We start from the raw sequence: 14,420 nt of genomic DNA, 5'->3' as shown, positions 1-14,420 counted from the left end.
TAACTATCTGATATCAGGAATTAAGAATATGGTTAAATGCCAAGAGTAGATTCTGGCTAAAAATCTAATGTAAAAGCATTCTTACCTCATTATCTGCTTCTTTAAAATCAGAAAACAATAAAAATGATAAAAGATAGATTTTTAAAATGCCATTATCAATTGAGTAAAAAAATACCCATGAGTCCCAAACCACAAAAAATGTAGAATGTCTACCCAGTGCTGTACAATTTGGACCAATATGAGGGAGGATTCTGAAGTCTTCTCAGGCATCAGGAGGGATAAAGATTTCCCTAGAGGTTGATGTTCTGGAAGACCTATTCAAAACTTCTTTAGAGACTTTAGTGAAGGGGTATATATGTTCAGAACAAGGTGGAAGCGGGGAATAGCTCCACAGAGATCCAATTTTACACTGCTTCATAATAGGGGAGGTAGAATTGAAGGAGCAATTATGTTTACACCATTTTTGTCATCTATCATCTAGCTTTTAGGTGAGAAACACTACTGGAGGGGAAGCAGGGGAAAGGTGAGAAAGGAAATAGCAATTACTACATCCCAATACAGAAAACCTATGATTAAAAAGGACCTTACTAGGAACCAAAACGATCTCCGGCAAGGATGTGGAGAAAAGGGAACTTTTGTACATGGTTGACAGGAATGTGAATTAGAACAGCCATTTCGGAAAATAGTATGGAGGTTTCTCAAAAAATTAAAAATACTACCATATAATCCAGCAATCCCACTATTGGGTATTTATATATATAATAAAAGATGAAATCAGTATATCAAAGAGCTATCTGTACCCCCATGTTCATTGCAGCATCATTCACAATAGCCACTAAGGAATCAAGCTTAGTGTCCATTGATAGATAAATGGATAAAGAAAACGTGGTATCTATATACACAATGGAATACTATATAGCCTTAAAAAGAAGAAAATCCTGTTATTTGCGACAACATGGATGAACCTGGAGGACATTATGCTTATGAAATAAGCCAGGCACAGAAAGACAAATACAGCATGATCTCACTTATATGTGGAATCTGAAAAAGTTGTATTCATAGAAGCAGAGAGCAGAATGATGATTTCCAGGGGCTGGGGTGGGGGATGGGAGATGTTGGTACTGATTTTCAGTTAGACAGAATGAGTCTGTTCTGGAGATTTACTGTACAGCATAATGACTACAGTTAATAGTGATACATACTTGAAAATTGCTAAGAGAGTATATCTTAAATGTTCTCTCCACAAATAAAAAAAGATAACCATGTAAGGTGATGGATTAGCTTGATTGGGGTAATCATTTCACAATGTATACATATATCAAAACGTGCTGTATACTGTATATGCCATTTTTGTCAATTACACTTTAGTAAAACTGGGGATAAAAAAGCAACCACAAAAAAATAAATGGGGGGGGGGTGAGACAAAGAATGGAGAAATCCTAGTAAAAGTATTGACAGTAAACATTAAGATCCAACTGTTGAAATTATTGTTTCAGAAGAAAATTACAATATTATAAACCTTAGCAATATAAAAACAAACAATGCATTCAAATTGGGAGGTGAGTGCTAATTTCCTAATCTTTTCTTAACACTGATTTTAAACACAGTATGCACAGTTCCTGGCACACAGATAGTGAAGCTATTTGTAATGGATCAGGAATATAATTTAAAGACACTGAAGATGATATTTAAAATTTGTAGTTATAAATTTAATTTACATTTGTAAAGGAAGAATTTTTTAAAGATGTTTTTCTTTTTTGGCTTAATTATATGCTTCTAACTGACAGAATGTAAGTAACAATACAGATTGACAGACAAAAAGAGAGGGCAAAGCATTTGGTATTTTCCTATTTCAAAGAGCCTGAGTCAAAGATTAGCCTAGCGGAGTGAACAGCTGATTTGAAGAATGGTTCACAAACTAGAACTAGTTTGTGAAGAAGACTTAAGATGAAGCATTCTTAGATATAAAAAAGGGGAAGAGATGTGAAGAAATCAACGAAAACATAAGATGAAGCAGTTTCAATGATAGTCTTAAACAAATTTTAAAAAGAGAAAAAGAAATAAATGTTAAGATGAGGTAGTTATAGATCAGTTACTTTAAGACCAATACATACCTCTGGAACTGAAGCTTCCATAAGAGACAGTGGAGGAGGAACACATCCACCATCTTGTGCAATTTCCACTGGTTGATAAATAACCTCAGAAGGTTGCAGGTATAAGAATGGAGCAGAAGAGGCAGGAGACTAAAACACAAAACCATATGTCTACTTCAAATATGATTGGTTATTTCTGTTAAACCAAATGACTTACCGAACAGATGAGAGAAATATTTGTTTCATATTTTCCTAAAATTCTTTTTCAGGGATAGCCTAGAAGTATCTTAGCAACAGAGTAGGAACTCCGGGTTGATATAAATTCCAATTGTGTAGATGTCATTAAAGAACTTTATCACTGGTAAGTACTAAAAGTTCTCAGTGCCTCAGGATCTCACATATAAATTCAGATGATAATTATGGATATATTAATATCACCATTAAAGGTTGTAACAATATGACCTATGGTATTTAAATTGGCATAAATGTTTACTCTCACTTTTGTGACTTCCCATAGAAGTGGGAAAATGCCTTTTTGGTGGTATACTATTTGTTACCAGAAGTTGGAAAATAGAATACTTACTTAGGAGCATAAGTCAAACTTAAGCAAAATCTGAAGTAAAGCTAGACAAATGCTAAATTTTCAAATAATACTAATAGCAAAAAGTAATTTTTCATATTTATACAGTATTCCCTTATTTATAAAATGTTTTCAGTAACATAATCTCATTTGATCTTCACAAAAATCATGTAAAGAAACTTACAAAGGTACAGTATCACTATATCCATTTTGCAAATGAAGAAACTGAGGATATTGTGATTACATGAACTGCCAAAGGAATGACAATTAATAAATAGAAGAGGAAGGTCTCAAATCAATTTTTCCTTTCACATTCATGCAGTCTTCACAAGAATACAATGAAAGAAGGATTTTAAATTAGATACTGAAAGTTAATATTTACCTGAGGAACACCCCACTGCCACTGTCCTGGTAGACACTGTGCAGGGGCCTAAAATGAAAAAAAAAAAAAAAAAAGAAAACCAAGAAACAAAAACCACCCAGATTATAAACAAAGGTTAAAACTGGATATCTACATGCAAAAAAATGAAGTTGGACCCTCAAACCATAGATAAAAATTAACTCAAACCATATACAGAAATTAACTGAAAATGGATCAGAGACTTAAATGTAAGAGCTAAAAGTATAAAACTCTTAGAATAAAACATAGGTGTAAATCTTTGTGATCTTGAATTACAAAATGGTTTTAAAATTATGACAACAAAAGCACAAACAACAAAGCAACAAGAGAAAAAATACATTGTACTTCATCAAAACTTTTGTGCAAGTTAAAATATAACTGACAGGATGGGAGAAAAATAAGGAACTTATATCAAGAATATATAAATAATTCAAACAACTCAATAATAAAAAGACATGCAACCTAACTTAAAAATGTGTAAACGATATGAATAGACTTTTCTCCAAAGAAGATACACATCTGGGCAATAAGCTCATGAAAAGATGCTTGACATCATTAGTCTTCAGAGAAATACAAATCAAAACCACCATGTGATACCACTTCATACCTGCTAGGAGGGCTATAATCAAAAAGGTAGATTTTGTAAGTGTCGACAAGCATGTGGAGAAATTAGAACCCTCATACTCTGATGGTGGAATATAAAATGGTGCAGCCCTTTTGGAAAATAGTCTGACACTTTCTTAAAAAGTTAAACATAGAATTACTATATGACCCAGCAATTCTACTTTAGGTATAAGAGAATGAAAACATGCTCATATAAAAACTTATGCACAAATGTTCATCATAGCATTATTCATAACAGTCAAAAAGTAGAAACAACCCAAATGTCCATTATCTGATGAATGGATAAACAAAATATGATACAGTATATCCATACAATAGGATATTATTAAGATATGAATTACTGATACATGCCATCACATAAATAAATCTTGAAAACATTGCATTAACCGAAAGAAGCCAGTGACAAAAGACCATATATTGTATGATTTTTTATATGAAATATCCAGAATAGGCAAATCTATAACACAAAGAAATGGATTAGGACTGGATTGCCTAGGACTGGGATGGGGGAAAAAGAGAAGTAACTGCTAACAGGTAAGATATTTTTGTGGGGGAGATGTGATTTAAATGTTCTAAAATCGATTGTGGTATGGTTGTACAACTCTGAATTTGGCAAAACCACTCAATTATATAATTTTAGCAGGTGAATTGTACAGTATTTGAATTATATCTAAATAAAGCTATTATTAAAAAAGGTCAACTTATTTAAGGTACTTATGGTAAGATGACAATATAAAAGATAGACTTTTTATTTCTTAAGATAACTATTATTTCCTAATAATGAATGTTTTATTCTTGTTATTGTTTTAATAAAGTCTTTTTTCATTATTAAAGTCAAAAAAGAGAAAAAAGGAATAAGATCATTCCATGGGTCTACCATCTAAACCAGATCACTGTAAATTTAGTGCTGACCCCTTCAGCTGCTAAAGAATGATATCAATATATTGAAATAATGACCAATATAGTACAAAGTCTATGTTCTATATACTATGTTCAAAAGGTCAGGATAATGTATAATCTCTTAAGAAAATACTTTAATAAAGAACTTGAAATAGAATGATTGATACATGAACTTGTTAGATAAATGAAATCACTGTCTACCTATGAAGTGTGAAATAACATGAAGGAGGTAAATGTCAACTAAACGATGGATTACCTGCTTTGACTAACAAACACTGATGAAAGCATCAATCTCAGAATTTGTAAAAAGAAAGAACAAAGAAAGATTCTTATCAAAGTGGCAATTTTAAGGGTAGAATGATAATGAATATGTAACTGAAAAGAAATACATAAAGTGAAATGACTTTTATATTACAAAATGTTATCATGTTACAAATTGGTATCAAAATCTTTCCTGAGTATGTCTAGGCAACACACCTTCAATTTTATAATTTGTGTCAAGCAGAAAACCAGAGTCAAAATATAAAATTAAAGTGTATTAGAAACTTTCCAGAATACAGATGTGTCAAGTGAGCTACTGCCCTATGTAATCAGTTCACTGGTTGGGGAGGAGAGAAAATGCCAAAGCATTCTAACAACTCTCTTGTTAAAGAAAGCCTTGTTACCAATCTCCCATATCAATCTCCATCATCTCTCATATGTGTTCAAAGTGGACAATCAGCTAAAAGTCTCAAAACTGGTTTCACAATTTTTTGCCCTGTCATATCAAATGATTTGGTACCTAATGATCTGTCTTTGGGGCCTCTGCTGAAATTCTGAGATAGTTTAGGAAAAGTCATACTACATATATATTTTAAATAAATGCCATAGTTAGTTTCATTTTTAGTAAGTGAAGGAAACATTTTACTTTTATATTTAGCATGGTAATAGAATTAAAAAATAACTAATCTCCCCCAAACCAGATCTAATAGTAAAAAGGAGTCTAGTAACCTGAACTTAACATTTCATATGGGTCTATTTTAAAAGTTCAAAAAGAAAAAAAATAACAGAAATAAAAAGCTCATCTATTCCAGAGGTATGAAAGAATGATTTTACATGTGAATGCTATAGACTACAGGTTGGCAATTTTCTTCTATAAAGGATTAGAGAGTAGGCCGGGCGCGGTGGCTCACGCCTGTAATCCTAGCACTCTGGGAGGCCGAGGTGGGCGGATCGTTTGAGCTCAGGAGTTCGAGACCAGCCTGAGCAAGAGCGAGACCCCATCTCTACTAAAAATAGAAAGAAATTATATGGACAGCTAAAAATATATATAGAAAAAATTAGCCGGGCATAGTGGTGCATGCCTGTAGTCCCAGCTACTTGGGAGGCTGAGGCAGGAGGACTGCTCGAGCCCAGGAGTTTGAGGTTGCTGTGAGCTAGGCTGACGCCACGGCACTCACTCTAGCCCGGGCAACAGAGTGAGATTCTGTCTCAAAAAAAAAAAAAAAAAAAAAAAAATAAAGGATTAGAGAGTAAATATCTTAAGCTTTGCAAGGCATAAGCTCTCTCTTGCAACTACTCAACTCTTCCACTATAGCACAAAAGCAGCCATAGACAATACGTAAACTGTGCTCCAATAATGCTTAATTTACAAAAACAGGCTGCTGGTTGCATTTGGTCTGCAAACCATAGTTTGATGACCCTGCTATAGACCAAAATGGTCTGGCATTATAGTTTAGTTATCCCCAGTCTCCTACTAGAATTGATGAAGAGTGCTGGTTAACTAAAAAAGGCTGTCATAATATATAATAAACCACAATATCTTACTAATTTTAATATATGTTATGTTAAGTATAACATAGTAAGAAACTGACATAATGTTAACAGTACATTAAAAAATCAGATTATGGTCTAATACCTGTATCTTACTTTGAGAATTATTGCTAAAGACTTTTTAGATTAAATGTTAGCAAGGGGGAGCAAAACTGACCTCATTACATTTGGTAAAAGGCAGCAAACACTTTATCTTCTTGTATGACACTGTTTAATTTTCTCATTAAAAAAGAAAAAAAACCCTGTTATCACGGTTTAATTATCTCTTTTTAATTAGTAGAAATGTTACATGAGAAAGAAATAAATGAAAGTTATCTGAAAAGGGACTTAAAAGTATCAGAGAGAATTTAAATTGTAATTTCATATTTACCTGGTAGTGATATGCAGGTTGCTGATAAACAGGCTGAGCTACCATCACAGGTGAGCTAGATATAGAACGTGACTATATAAGAGGAAAGAAAAATAGAAAAATTATTTCAGGCTGAATTTAAAAACATAGCTCATAATAAAAATAGCTCATAATAAAATTTATCTCAAATGATTACCTAAACCCAGTCAACTTATGGTTTAGATTAGAAATGTATTTTCTACCTCTTATTAATATTATTACCAACTCTACTAATTTTACTAATTAAAATAATCACAGTATTTCCATTATACTTCTGTGTGGTTTCATTTCCACAGTAATGCTAAAGCAACCACTAGAAAAGTTGCTTTTAGTCCGAAATGTATCAGCTCCAAAGATTATGAGAATACAGTTCTAAGAGAATATTTAGAGGAAAATGACAGCTAGATTTAGTGTGACACTGCCTATTCCCATTGTGGGGACCAGCAGTAGACAGTTAATGTTTACAAAAGCATTTAGAATTGAATGAATAATCATATTTGATTTTCCCACTACTTACAAATAATCAACATTGAATTCCCTTGTTATACATTTAACTAAATAAAATACATTTTTATTGAAGCATCTGTCAAATTCTGTTATATCAGTAATTTGAAATTTAAATGTGTTAATCATCTAATAACCTTATAAGTGATTTATCTATGTCTGAAGAAAGTATAAGTAACACTTGATTAGTCAAAGTTAAAGACTAAGCCCCAAACTGAAAACCAGATCACTAATAAAACAGGCAAGTTGTATAGTAAGATAGGTAAAATCAGCACTAATATAGCAATTAAAATTCAATTTCTAACATGGGATCTAACTTATGTTGTTTTGTTTTAATGTTCACCTTCTCCAAACTGAAGAAAAGTATCATAGTTTTGTACTATTCAAAGACTATGATATTCTGAGAAAAACTGTACCAAAGATTAACATTAGAAACTAATAATGTAATTTACTGTATTAATAGATTAAAGGAGAAAAATTATAATTTCAGCAGATATAGAAATAGCATTTGTCAAAATTAAATTTTTTATGATAAAAACTCTTAGCAAACAGAATAGAAAATAACTTCTTTAATTGATTTAAGGCAGTACTTCTCAACCATGGGTGATTTTGCCCCCTAGGGAACATGTGGCACTGTTAGGAAACATTTTTGGTTGCCATAACTACAGGAAGGCTAGGGACACTTCCAAACATCCTACAATGCACAGAACTACCTTCCACAACACAGAAACTATCTGGTCCAAAATGAGAAGGTTGGGAAACTCTGGTTAAGGGTATCTTCTAAAGCTTATAAAGTGTCTCAAAATTTTAAAAGCCATATATGACAAACCGACAGCCAACACTATACTGAATGGGGAAAAATTGAAAGGATTCCCCCTAAGAACTGGAAGAAGACAAGAGTGTCCACTGTCACCACTTCTATTCAACTAGTGCTGGAAGTCCTAGCCAGAGCAATCAGGCAAGAGAAAGAAATAAAGGATATCCAAATAGGGAAAGAGGAGGTCAAATTATCTCTTTTTGCTTATGATAAAATCTTTTATCTAGAAAACCCCAAAGACTCCACCAAGAGACTCCTGGAATTGATAAATAAATTCAACAAAGTCTCAGGTTACAAAATCAATGTACACAAATCAGTAGCATTTCTATCCATCAGTAGCAGTAAAGCTGAGACTCAATACCATTCACAATAGCTATGAAGAAAACAAAATACCCAGGAATACACTTAACCAAGGAGGTGAAAGATCTCTACAAGGAGAACTACAAAAGACTGAGGAAAGAAATCATAGATGATACAAATAAATGGAAAAACATATCATGCTCATGGATTGGTAGAATCAACATTGTTAAAATGTCCATACTATCTAAAGTGATTTACAGATTCAATGCAATCCTCATCAAAATACCAACGTAATATTTCACAGAGCTAGAAAAAATAATTCTATGCTTTGCTTGGAACCAGAAAAGAGCCTGGATAGCCCGAATAGATTTCTTTAAATCTTAAGTAAAAATAACAAATCTAGAGACATCACATTACCAGACTTCAAACTATACTACAAGGCTGTAGTAACCAAAACAGCATGGTATTTGCACAAAAATAGAGACACAGACCAATGGAACAGAACAGAGAACCCAGATATAAAACCATCTACATGCAGCCAACTGATCTTTGACAAAGTAGACAACAACATACACTAGGGAAAAGAAGCCTTATTTAATAAATGGTGCTGGAAAAATTGGATAGCCACATGCAGAAGAGTGAAACAGGACCCCTATCTTTCACCACTTACAAAAATTAATTCAAGATGGATAAAGGATTTAAATTTCAGGCATGAAACCATGAGAATTCTAGAATAAAATGTAGAAAAAACTCTTCTAGATATTGGCCTAGGCAAGGAATTTATGACTAAGACCCCAAAGGCAACTACAGCAACAACAAAATTAAATAAATGGGACTTGATTAAATTGAAAAGCTTCTGTACAGCTAAGGAAATAATCAGCAGAGCAAAAAGACAACCTAAAAAATGGGAGAAAATATTCACAAACTATACATCTGATAAAGGGCTAATATCCAGAATCTACAAAGAACTCAAACAAATCAGCAACGAAAAAACAACCACCCCATTAAAAAGTGGGCAAAAGACAAGAACAGAAGTTTTTCAAAAGACGACAGACAAACAGCCAACAAACACATGAAAAAATGCTCAAGACACTAATTATCAGGGAAATGCAAATTAAAACCACAAAGAGATAGCATCTTATCCCTGTTTGAATGGCTTTTATTAAAAAGCCCAAAAACAATAGATGCTGGCATGGATGCCGAGAGAAAGGAACGCTCATACACTGTTGGTGGGACTGCAAATTGGTACAACCTCTATGAAAAACAATGTGGAGATTTTTCAAAGAACTAAACTCAGATCTACCATTTGATTCAGCAATCCCACTACTGGGTATTTACCCAAAGGAAATGGGTAAATACATCAGCTACAACCTATTAGGAAATGTGACTTAAAAATAATATTAATAAAAGCAACAAAGACTATAGGGTACCAAGAATAAATTTAACAAAAGATGTCAAGTTTTTTTTTTATGGAGAACAAAAAGTTTTTTTGATGGATGGAAATAAAAGAAGATCTAAGTAAATGGAGAGATGTATCATGTTCATGCATGGTAAGATTCGATATTATAAAATACCAAAATGTTCCCAGTTAATCTGCATATATAACACAATTCTAATAAAAACCTAACAAGGGCTTTTCACAGAACTGAACAAGCTGAATTACAAAATTTATACTTTTATAAAAGCAAAGACTCAAGGATAGATGAGAGACTCCTGAAGAACAAAGTGAGAGGATCTGTCCTATTTGATTTCAAGACTCATTATAAAGTGACAGTAATTAAAACAGAATTCGGCAGAGCAAACAAATACACAAATGGAATAGAAATAGAGAGCCCAGGAAGAGATCCACACACATAGAAACTTGGTATAATATTTGACCTGGGATTCATTTCAAAATTCTAGAAAAAGAATGGGTTAGACAATACATAAATTCAAGATTTAAAATCTAGGTATGAAAAGTAGCAACACTAGAGCTTTTAAAAATAAAACATAGAATATCTATATTCTTATTATAATAAAGAATTCTTTTAAACCAAGACACGAGAAGCTGAAACTATAAAGAAAAACATTAATACATTTGTCAACATTAAAACAAAGAAAAAAAATCATAATTTTTTTATGAGAAAAAATCAAGTTAATGGAAAAGACACAAATTGGAAAAAGATATTCACAACCTACAAAATGGAAAATAGATGATGGCTATGAACAGGCAGTTCACAGAAGAAACTAGAATGGCCAATAAATATTAATATATGAAAATACGTTCAATCTTACCAGTATTTAGGCAAATGGAAAGAAAAATACCATTATATAATATTAGCATAAATGTAAAAATCTAGTAATTTTAAAGATAGGCAGGTTATGGAAAAATTAAAACTCTCATAAACTGTTGACTAGAGTGTAAACTTTCAAAAGCTATTTGGCAACATCTAGTGAAAAATGTGCATATTTCATGAATGTGAACTTCTAATTCTGTCCACATATCCTAGCCTAGACCAACGTACACTAGGGGAGCACAAAAATTTTCCAGTGATCCAGGGCATGCATAACTTTAAGAGTACCAATTTTTGGATTGTAAACTTTGTATGTATTCCTTCCTGATTTGATCTGCCTGTGAACATGTCTGTGTAGTATGCATTCTTCTTTTAAAAAACTCCCCTTTCACTATAACCCTTTTCCTTCCCTAAATAAAGGTGTATTTCTCACTCCTTCTGGATCTTGTTATAATGCTTTCTTCTGGAATATAAACACCAACAGTGCATCAAACGAATACACAATTTAAGAAGGCAATGTCCTGAGAAATAGGAGAAGGCAAAGAAAAAAGTTTGTATAAGAAATGTTAAAGGAGAGATGGTACCTTATTTCATCCCAGGAACAAACTTAATTTAGCTGATGGTCACATGGATACATATTAACTCATTTACTTGACTCTAAAAATAAAGTCAGAATTTTCTAATATAAAGTAAGTTTTACTCAGTTGACTAGTTTTATCTGGTTGACTAGTTTTGTTAACTGAATTATAGAGCAGACACTTTCATTATTAAAATCAGTTAAATCTATAGGAACAAAGTTTTGGTAAAATATATTTAAAGCTAATCTGCAATATACAACATGCCTAAACTATTTAAACATGATAAATTTCAGATATCAACTTAAAAATGAGTGAGTGTATTCATAATTTTTCAAAAAAAATTTCAGAGGACATATAAGCAAAACCTTACAAAACCACTGCCCTAGAACTCTCATATAATACATACAAGATCTAGATGTTCAATGCAGCCTTGTTTGTAGAAAAAACTTAAAATTTCCATCACTAAAGGAATCTAAAAAATTGTAGTACACTCATATAACAGAATATTATAAAATAGTAAAATAAGTGAACTAAATATAGAAGGATCAGGGTATAATTTAAAAAAGGATCAACATGGTTTGATCTCAAAAACATAATGTGGAATAGAAAAACCAGATTATTTATATAGTGTTTAAAAACCAGCAAAGCAGTACTATGTATCGGTTAAGAATATATACATTTGTAGTAAAAACACAAAGTGGACAGGAAAGATATTCTGGTTGCTTCTGAAGAGGAAAAGAGGGTAAGGGAATGGGGGTAAGGAGACCCGAATGTCATCTTTTATTCCTTTCTTTAAGAAGAACTTAAGTAAATACATCAAAATGTTCACCTCTGTTAAATTTGGGTGGTGGGTACATGTGCGTTATATTATTATTTGTAATTGTGGTTGAAATATTTTAGAAATAAACCAAATATTTAAAAAAATGTGACAGTAATAGATGGACACCCTTCTTAAATGAAATTACTTACAGGCCAAGGTGGTGGGACAGAAGTTACCTCTGGAGTATGAAAATAAGCAACACCATTATGATAAGTGTAAGGATATCCAGTTGAAGTTGTTAAATACATTGTTCCAGCTGCTGGCATTACACTAGAACCTAAAGCAAAGATTAAATAATAATAATTGAAATGTTAAATTTAACTTTAAAAAATGTCTTTTCTGAACACTTAAGAAAAATATTTATCTCAACACACACCTACATAGCTACAGTAAAAATTGAATATCACTAGTATTTTTTAAAAATTCCTTATAGTAAAGTATTTTTGAAGCATGTGTTTTCAAACTCACTATATTAGAGTTTTTATTAGCTTTAAGGTGATTAAAAGAAAAAGAAACAATGTTAATAAGAAATCCTAAAAATTCACCAATTCAGAGTCTAATACCAGTATAATGAAACATGAAGCACAGAGCTTAACAATTTAAATTATTATCAGCTAAATCATTATTTTTACAAATATAAATTTTATATAATTTAGAGTTACTTGAAAACTATAGACACTGTAGAAAAGTTCCTAAGATCTTGGCTAGACCTTTCACTTGTAAAAGTTCAAAGATGATAGAGGCAGTGAAACTGGAGAAGATTCTTCTTTCCTGAAGACGTTTTGGTTCTACCAATTCTACTAATTCTTTGGGTCTACTACCAGCAAGCATTCATTTATACTAAAATTCTCTTTTTTACCTCTCTTTTCTATTATCTATTCCCTATTCAGTCTCCTTTTGCTAACAACTGCTGCTGTTGCAAACATGACTGCAAGTCTTCATGTGGCTGATCTGGGGTCCCAATCTCTTTTCCCAGGCCAAGTTATGTCCAAAAAACCCCACCCCAAACCAACAAATTATATATGTATATATTTATTATTATTTTTATCTTGTAGGAGACTGTAAAAGTTACATAAGCCAAGTTAGATTAACTACTTGGCCAGGGAGGTCATATAAATTACTGAAACTGACAATTCTCCTTCCACTATACTAGTGCTTCTCAAAATTTAACATACATTAGAATCACCTAAGTAGTCGATTCAAATACAAATTCTAGGGACCCATCTTCAGAGATTTTGAATCAGTAAGTCTGGGATAGGGCCTAAGAATTTGCATTTTGACAGCTCCCAAGTGAACTGATGCTGTCTGCAAATCATACTAAGTCGCACTGGCCTACCATTTTAAATAGCACACTACTGCTCCTCAGCTTTTACATTTTAATTGTATTTGATATAGTATTGTTACTGTTTTTATGTTAGTCGTTCTTAATCAGATCCTTTTAAGAATCTGATGAAAGCCATGGACCTTTTTCTCAGAAATATATAAGTCAAACAAAATTTTGCACACAATTCAGGAGGTTCATGGATTCCCCCCAAAGCATCAATCAACCATGGTTTATCTGTTAAATAAATAAATCCTGAGTGCATACTATTTTAAGGCATTTAACTGGGCTCTAGTAATACAGCAAAAAATTAAAAAATTGGACATGGCATGGTCTGTATCCTCGCAGAAGTTAGATTCTGGTAGGGGAGACAGTCATTAGTTAATTACATGATTAATTAATCAAATACAATTTTGATAAATAAATGAGGAGGTAGTATAGGGTACTGTACTGTACAGTATAGGGTACTATACTGAACATTTCAATTATTTTATATATATAAAATATCCATAAACCCATATGTATGGAACATTTGTGAGAAAATGATGCTTTGGCTGAGCTTTAAAGAATGAATAAGATGGCAAAGCACATTCTAGGTAAAGGAAACAGTATACTCTTCTAGAAGAAGAGTATGGTATGTTCTGAGAGAAGGCTAGATGGCTACAGCACAAAAAGAAGAGGGAAGAATAGCTCAAAATAAGCTGAGAATAATATGATAAAATGTACACTTTTGAAAGATCACTTTGGCTGCCTTGTGAATGGATTGGAAGGTAGCAAGACTGGATTCAGAGACCAGTTAGGGCACTTCCACAAGGTAAGCAAAGTGGTTAGCTGGGATTAGGGTGTTGATAATGGAGATGGAAAGAAGTAACAAATTTGAGATAAAATTAAGATAAGAATTCCTTGTATTTTGTAAATGTACTTTTAATATCTATTTTTCTTTGCAGAAAAGAAAAAAAAGAGCTTTGAAATCAAACAGTCCTGGATTTGAAGGCTAAGGCTACTACTCA

The 14,420-nt window shown here is 32.4% G+C and overlaps 1 protein-coding gene across 1 annotated transcript in view; it reads right to left on the bottom strand.

The window, feature by feature from the left end:
- The window catches only part of BOLL (boule homolog, RNA binding protein), a 29,571-nt gene that overhangs the window by 1,867 nt on the left and 13,284 nt on the right, over positions 1 to 14,420 (bottom strand). Inside the window, exons 6-9 of the mRNA XM_069474241.1 lie at positions 12,239 to 12,366; positions 6,780 to 6,851; positions 3,056 to 3,103; positions 2,115 to 2,243 (exon numbers count right to left, since the gene is read on the bottom strand). Coding sequence (XP_069330342.1) covers positions 2,115 to 2,243; positions 3,056 to 3,103; positions 6,780 to 6,851; positions 12,239 to 12,366 — 377 coding nt within the window. The remainder of the gene's footprint in view (positions 1 to 2,114; positions 2,244 to 3,055; positions 3,104 to 6,779; positions 6,852 to 12,238; positions 12,367 to 14,420) is intronic.

The sequence above is a fragment of the Eulemur rufifrons genome, chromosome 1 (assembly GCF_041146395.1).
Source record: "Eulemur rufifrons isolate Redbay chromosome 1, OSU_ERuf_1, whole genome shotgun sequence".
NCBI classification, from domain to species: domain Eukaryota; kingdom Metazoa; phylum Chordata; class Mammalia; order Primates; family Lemuridae; genus Eulemur; species Eulemur rufifrons.
This window is presented reverse-complemented; position numbering and strand designations above follow the sequence as displayed.